This window comes from Micromys minutus (assembly GCF_963924665.1).
Source record: "Micromys minutus genome assembly, chromosome: 20".
Classification (NCBI taxonomy): Eukaryota; Metazoa; Chordata; class Mammalia; order Rodentia; family Muridae; genus Micromys; species Micromys minutus.
In genome coordinates this window covers 5,117,155-5,125,085 of record NC_137955.1, presented here as the reverse complement: position 1 = coordinate 5,125,085, position 7,931 = coordinate 5,117,155, and the positions used below count along the sequence as shown (strand labels likewise).

General features: G+C 40.0%; 1 protein-coding gene across 1 annotated transcript in view; it reads left to right on the top strand.

Moving 5' to 3' along the window:
* Window positions 1-396: 396 nt before the first annotated feature.
* SREK1 (splicing regulatory glutamic acid and lysine rich protein 1) overlaps window positions 397-7,931 on the top strand; it is a 32,050-nt gene continuing 24,515 nt past the window's right edge. The window contains exons 1-2 of the mRNA XM_080933780.1: window positions 397-599; window positions 7,063-7,196. Of these exons, the coding sequence (XP_080789906.1) occupies window positions 439-599; window positions 7,063-7,196 (295 nt within the window). The 5' untranslated portion in view covers window positions 397-438. The remainder of the gene's footprint in view (window positions 600-7,062; window positions 7,197-7,931) is intronic.

The following is a 7,931-nucleotide window of genomic DNA, read 5'->3' as shown; positions in this document are numbered from 1 at the left end:
ATTGTCCCTTCACCACTGCAGCCCAGGCCTTTGGGTTCCTCTGCCTGAGTTGGAGACAGAGCCGGGCTTCCTAACTGACAGAAGCATAGAGAAGTGATGGAGTTTGTGGGCCCAACCTCTGCAACCTGGCAACCTGCGCGGGAGCAGCAGGTAAACCTCTCTGAAGACCTTGAGAAGCCTAGCAACAGGCCCGCGACCTGGCCCCAGGGCTGGGCAGCCAGAACCCGCAGGGAGCCGCCGCGTTGCCAGGGCGACGCTTCCGGTCGGCGCGCGCAGCCCCCGGAGCAGGAGAGTTGCGCGATGGGCGGCTAGACGTGCCCGGCGCCGCAAATTCGCTCGCGGGAGCGCGCTCACGGCAGCGCGCCTTCGCTTCCCAGGCTCCGTCGGTGACGCGTCGTGGACGTTGGGGAGCGGGAAGGCAGCGGCAGCGGCGCCGGGATGAACAGCGGCGGCGGCTTCGGTTTGGGCTTAGGCTTCGGCCTCTTCCCTACGACGGTGATTCAGGTGACGAACCTCTCGTCGGCGGTGACCAGTGAGCAGATGCGGACTCTCTTTTCCTTCCTAGGAGAAATCGAGGAGCTACGGCTCTACCCCCCAGAGTGAGTGCTGGAGCCCGGCGGGGGGAGGGGCGCGCCGCCATCGAGACCTCGGGCCCCGAGGCACTGGGGAGCGCGGGCATCACGTGACCTCGCCCTTACCTAGGCGGCCATGTTTGATGAGGGCACTCGGCCGTCTGCGGGGCTCTCCGCGTTGGGGTTTGTTGCTTAAGCTCCGCGCGGGGTTCCTGCGGAGGACTCAGGAGTGCTTTCCCCCATCGAGCCTCCAGGACTGTGGTTGATGCCTGGTCTTCGAATTGGTTGCCCCAGGCCTTTGATTTACCCCGGACTTAAGATGGCCGCAGGTGGGCCGGCGGTAGTCCTCATGGCAAATGCCTATAACGTTTTTGCACTGGGAGAATCGTGGAGGACGCCAGCAATGCCAACGCCCGGACCTCTAGATCTTAGTGTCAGGCTGCTAGTGCTGATGAGAGAGAGAGAGTGCGGATGACAACATGGAAACAAAGCTGTTTTTGTTCTCCGGGGTGATCCTAAGACATTTACCATCTTTTTGGTTTTTCTAACCGAGCCCATATTCACGCTCTTAAGGATCACGTCATTCTTTCCTTTTGGTACAGCCTGCATTTTCCTCCAAGAAGGGCACACTGGTTTAGACGTTTCAAAAAGTATAAGTCAGTCCAGAATTACCGTTACTGTGTACATGTATTTAAAATCCAGCGCTTAATTGGCATTTATATGTCGACATCGCTTCCTAGGCAGTGTTCTTGAAGTGGTAAATTTTCCTTATGCAATATTAACTAATCAAATAACTCAATGGTTTTACCATTCTCAACATTCTCGAACTTATAAACTTTAAGAAATTACTAAGGTTCACAGTATTTTGTTCTTTGTGCTAAAATTATTTGAAGAAGTTACGATTTTTTGGGAAAAGATTTTGTCCTATTTCATAGTCATGTACATAGAACAATATATCTCTACTCACTGTGAGTATCAGAACCACTGCAAGTTGATTTCTTAGGAATGTGGATATTTAATATTAATTCCTTTATTCTTGGAAATACTTCATGCATTCAGAGAAGTTCAAATAAAACAGAGAATGCCCATCATTCTTTTCACGTGGTGAAGTTGATTATTAAATCTCATTTATTGTGGCTGGGCGTGGTGTCACATGCCTTTAACCCCAACACTTTAGAAGGCAGAGATGGCATCTCTTGAGTTCAAGCCCACCCTGGTCAGGTTCAGGATAGCCATTGCTCTCTGTGTGAAGAGAAACCATCTCAAAAACAAAGCAAAAGATAAGAGGGGGGAAAAAAGAAAATTCAATGTTTTAATAGACCCCTTCCCCCTTTTATCTAGCATATGTTCAGAGAATACCATACTTAGTATAGAACAGACTGGGCCCTTCCTCACTTAAAAAAGAAATCTTTAATGAAGTTATTTTGTGATGTATGTAGGTTAGTAGAATGATATAGTCTGAGTTTATATGCTGAGATTCAAGTGATATGTTTTTGACAAGAATCCTGCATAAGTACATGAGCATAAAGTCTGATGTGACCATGGCTCTAACATTTGTAGAATCTCTTAACATTTAAAGATGCTTTCAAGTATCATCTTAACATGCTCGACATTTAGTGATTAGGAGGGCTGTATCTTGGAAGGGTTGGAAGCCAGTCAGTCAAATACTCTGCCTATGAACTCTTGTAAATTAGCTTTGGGACAGTAGAGGGTCTGAAGAAATATATTACAGAATGTTGTTCACTCCCAATGAAATGCCATTTGTATGATGGTAGCATACTGCCAGGTATTAACTGGCATTTGGGAAGATACACCTTAAAGAGTCTACCTTGTCTTCTTCAGGGCTGGTCTTGAATAAATCCAGTTTTCTTCCTGCTTGAAAAATGTTATTAATTGGGGCTCAAAGATTAAAGGGGTAAAAAGCTCTGCTGTTTGTGTTAAAATGTAGTCAGTATGTCACAATAAATCCTTTGGCAACCTTGTTGCCAGACAAAAACTCTTCTGTAGTTTTCCTAAGTTTAGGAGTAGAGCTTCATTCTGGTTTTGTAGTGGATACTGATAAACTTTAACAGGTTTTCTTCTCCATAATGCAGTTATGGGAGCTGGTCCTTAAGGATATACTTGTAGTTTGGGGCTGAAGTGTATAGAAATTCAGTCAGTAGTACTTTTTTCAAAGATAATCATAGTTGTTTTGATTATCATATAAACATTGTTTTTTGTGAATACTATTTAGAAGTTGAGCAGTTGTTTGATTTAAAATTTAAAATGGAGATACATTTCTATAGTGAAATGTGAAAATAGGTCACATCAGGTGTCTTCCTTTTTTGCTCTTCACTTTATTTTTTTGAGAGTCCTTCTCTGACCTGAAGCTCCAAGAGACTGGCTTAGCTGACCCACTGTAGGGATCTCCTTGGAGTGCTAGTGTCTCAGCCACACACCACCACACCCTGCTTCTATGTGAATGCCAGGATCCTACAGATGGGAGGCAGTTTCATTTTAATTTTTAAACATTAAACATTCATGTAAACAGGCCAGAAATATGGGTCAAGGCTGATAACATGAATTCCGTCTCTAGACTAGAACCTTGTGTGAAAGAATTCAGCTGCTGAAAGTTGTCTCTACAGGGGCACCCGTGCATACACTTGTGAAGACACTGCAGAATACTAAAGAAGGACTACGTAAACATTCATTGGCCATACTAAGAATTATTTGATTTTTTTCCCCTGTTGTCAGATAATTAAATATCCAGAATTACTGTCCAACTTTCTGCACAATAATTGAATTTCATAGCTCCTGAATACCTATTTATACAATTGCTTTTTTTCAGAAACTTACCATTGTAATGTAATATTTATATAGAAAATGAACATACATCATAGTATGGAGATGAATGAACTTTTACAGATTTAAACATAGTGTAGCAAGCACACAGACGGGGAACATCTGTATGCTTACAAGTTCTCTTGTGCCTTTCTTCAGTTGACTAACCTCCTCAAAGGTAATTCTATTTTGATTTCTAGCACCAGGGAGATTTTCACCTGTGCAGTTTTTCTTGCTTGCTCTGGGGTCCTGCTTTTCAGGTTTCAAAGTTCTAAGAACCAAAGTAAAAGTCCATTTACTTAAGAAACTTCGTTAACTTTAAAAAATTACATATGCTGTGTCTGTTATATTTTGTTGCCATGGCAAAACACCTAAGCTCTTCAAACAGAGTACTTTGGCTCAGGATTTTAGAGGCTTCATAATGTGTTTGCTGACTCTGATGGTTGAGCCTATGGCCAAGCAGAAATAAGGTTGTTAGGAAATAGACCCCAGGAAGGAGACAGGGACAAGATAAAATCTCCAAGGTACACACTGGTGCTGTAGCCTGCCCCACCTCCTACTAGTACATTCAGCTGGATAACCTCATAAACAACAGTAGCTGAGGAACAAGCCTTCAACACACCAGGTCCTTCTTGGGCTACTTTGTAAAACAAGAAAGTCTTAACATCACTTCACCAAACTCCTTTCATTAGCATGTTTTTTCTTCTGGTCCTCTATGTGCCTATTATACAGTGTAATCAAAGGAGTCATACACTGTGATTATAATTTTTTTTTACTTACTGTGTAATAAGCACTTTTCATGTTGTGCTTTAAAGTAATATTTAGACATGTGCTGTGTTGTCTTTGAAATTCTGTAATATGTTGGTTATCTTTAAAATTTCTAATTACAAATGAATGAGTTTAAGCAAATGCGTTTTGAAATGTTGATAATCAGAAGTGATTGGTAGGTTTGCAGACAGTGTCAGCACTTCATAAGAAAGGCTTGGAGATCTGTGCCATCCAAAGTACTTTTGGAGCTCTTAGGTAAATGCTATGTTGGTCAGTAATTGCATACATAAAACTATTTGTCCATGTTTTGGACTATGCAATTTTGATAGATCGTGTAAAGCAGACGTTTTCAGCTGTGGGTTGCAACATCTTTGGGGATCAAATGACCCTTTCAAAGGGGTCACCTAAGACCATTGGAAAACACAGATGTTTACATTAGGATTCAAACAGCAAAATTTTAGTTGTGAAGTAGTAACAAAAACAATTCTGTGGTTACCACAAGAGGGACTGTCAAAGGGTTGAAGCATCAAGAAGGGTGAGAACCACTTTACATCTTTAGATACAGCTTTAGATATATGTAGATGTACTAATAAAAATATTAGACATATGGTAACTACATTAGCATTTGTAAAGCAAAGATTGTAACATCACCGTGTTTCATGAAAAAATACTCATTAGGACCCCAGAAATTTAACCTGTCTCTAGAGGTGGGTTTTGTTTGTTTGTTTTGTTTTTAAATGTCTCCACTCAAAACCTAAAATGTGATTCAAAAAATGAGGTCAAAATCTACTACTTTTAGTGCCTTTTTTTTTTTTTTTTTTTTTTTTTTTTTTTTTTTTTTTTTGGTTTATTGAGATGGGGTTTCTCTAGATTTGTAGACCAGGCTGGGTTGAACTTACAGAGCTGCCTCTGCCTCCCAAAGGCTGGAATTTAAGGCATGCATCACCGTGCTGCTGGGCAGACAGCTGTTTTTTACAGAGGCTTACTTTTAGACAAAACAGAGTATGTAACTTTTTGAGAAGTAAAACTGTGGTCGTGAGTTTTGGTGTTACATGTGCAATGCCTGTAAGCCTGAGAGAGGAGGATTTGAACTTCCAAGTGAGCCTGTGCAACATAGTGGGCCCTGTAGATCAGAATTAGATTTTAAAGTGCTAGGAGCTAGAGGTGTGTTTCATAGCTAAGAGAGCTTGTCTGGCATGTTTGAGGCCCTGAGTGTAGTCCCTGGTATCACAAAATAATCAAAGTAGTGATAAAGACAATAGTTCTATTAGTTTAGATACACTAGACCTAAGCATATGATCTGCAAACATAGCTGATTTATAAATAATATAGTTTTGATACTTGGCAGTGATGAAGCATACCTTTAATCTTAGTATTCAGGAGAAGAGGTGAGCAGATCTTTATGTTCCAGGACAGCCAGGACTATACAGGGAAGCACTGTATTGAAAATAATAGAATAATAACAACAAAATTATAATTAATAATAATAAACTTCTGTTTGCCAATTAGCATCTATATGAAATCTGTAATGTTCAATGTAACTCTTCTCCAATCTGAAATATTTACATTTACAAAACAATTGTGAGGTAAGGCTTTATCTCAGGAAGAGTGGAGGGAGATGAAGATTTGGAAAATTGCTTAAGGACCTGAGGTGCATGTAGCTCAGTGGCAGAGGCCTGTCTAGCATGCACAAGTATACTGCAAAATGAAAATTACTAAACACTGAAGTACTGTATCAACAGTTCTCAGCCTGTCGGTTGCAACCCCCTTTGGGGTCAAACAACCCTTTCACGAGTCACGTAGGAGCAGAGTCCTCAATATGGTGTTCACACAGCTTTGTCTGTTTTATGTAGCCCAGGGAATAGCACCCACCATATTTAGTGTGGGTCTTCCCACTTCAGTTACTCTAATCTAGATAGTGTCTCATAGAATTGTCTCTTCGATGATTGCGGATCTACCCATTTGACTAGCAATATTAACTATCACAGGTTGACAGTGTAGCTGTAACTTAAACCATTTAATGCTAGTCTATGTTGTTTTAAGGGTGGATTTGTTGCTATTTATGATGGATCACAGAGAACAAATTTTGTGAAAAAAGTAACTGGAGGGGCTGGAAAGGTTGCTTAGTGGTTAGAGTATTGGCACTACTGTTAGGTTCCCAGCACCCACCTTAGGCAACTTCCACAACTCCAGCCCCAGGGGATCTGCTCTCTTCTTCTGGACTTCCCGGTCACTAGTACTCGCATGTGTATATCTACACTTCAAAATAAATCTTTGTTAAAACATCTAGTTAAACTGTTAGTGACCTAACGAGAAATAGTGTAAATGAGTTAAATAGACTAGAGTGTCTGCTATTTTTCAAAATAAATTATATGTTTTCTTTGTAAATTTTTTTTTGTTTTGTCCTGAAAAGCACCTTATTCTGAAGCCTGAAGCTAATGCAAAAAATCCTTAGTTTGGTTCCATATTACCTAATTGTATGTTGACTATGAAGTTTTCAGTGATTTCTTTTGGATTGGTGGTTGGTATTGTGCCCAGGGCCTCCCATGCTACACTAGTTGTGGGTGTGCCACGGTCTTGGTGATATAAATGTTGGGGAGTCAGGGACAGGAGAGGTGACAGTTTGAAGTTTGAAGGATGGGAACTTCTGTAAAGGGATTGTGACTGATAACATGTTAGCTGTTTGGAATTTCATTCAAGGGCTGACTGATTTCTAGGTACCCCTAAAGTGACCTCTTGTTTTGTCAAACAAGTCAGTGTTAAATGACTAAAATTTGTTATTTTATGTGTTAGTCATTTTTAGCAACAAAAATTATCTAAGTCTGATATAAGAGATTCTAAATGAAAATTATAAAACTGTTCAAATGTTTATTAATCCATTTGTTTTCTTTTTATCTTGCAGCAATACACCTCTTGCTTTTTCCTCCAAAGTATGTTATATTAAGTTTCGTGACCCATCAAGTGTTGGTGTGGCCCAGCATCTAACTAACACGGTTTTTATTGACAGAGCTCTGATAGTAGTCCCTTGTGCAGAAGGTTGGTATCTTACGATTTTCTCTTCTATTTTAATATCTGTCCTGTCTGCTACTATAGCCTTTAGCTTTCCTGGAAATTGGCCAGAACTCTATGTGTGAATCTGTCTGTGCACACTCACATTTGTGTGTGTGTGTGTGTGTGTGTGTGTGTGTGTGTGTGTAAAATCAAGAATGAAATTTGAAGTAGGAAAATTATACTGAAGTGGTTAGTTTATTACTTACGGATATTTGAGATTTTACAACTGAACATTTAGAAAAATTAAATATTTGCCATTTATAATTGGCTTTAGCTTTTCTGTAGCCAAATTGCAGATTGTAAAAAAGAGCTTTTTAGAATTTAAAAACTTAAGTTGGTATGAGAAATATTTTAAATATATATGTAAGCATATACTCATGAGGACAGAGTTAGGAATTTTCCAAGTAAGGCATAATGTATATTCAGTCAAATTGGGGGTGTGATATTTTATATTCATTTGAAAAATACTCAGTTTATTCTTTCAAATATTCTCTTAGGTAGTTTCAATTATTACGAGACGATTGTTTTATATTCTGTGTAATTTTTGTTATATGCCTGGAACTTTTTTCTTTGACTGGCTTTTATCGGGGAGGTACTGGAAAGCAGTTTTCAAAGCCTCTGTTAGGGAGTGATGCCAGAGATGGGAGCCCAAAGCCTTCTAGTCACTTGTTAAAGTTTACATCTTTCATTTTTTTAAAAGCTAATTATTATTAAAAATTT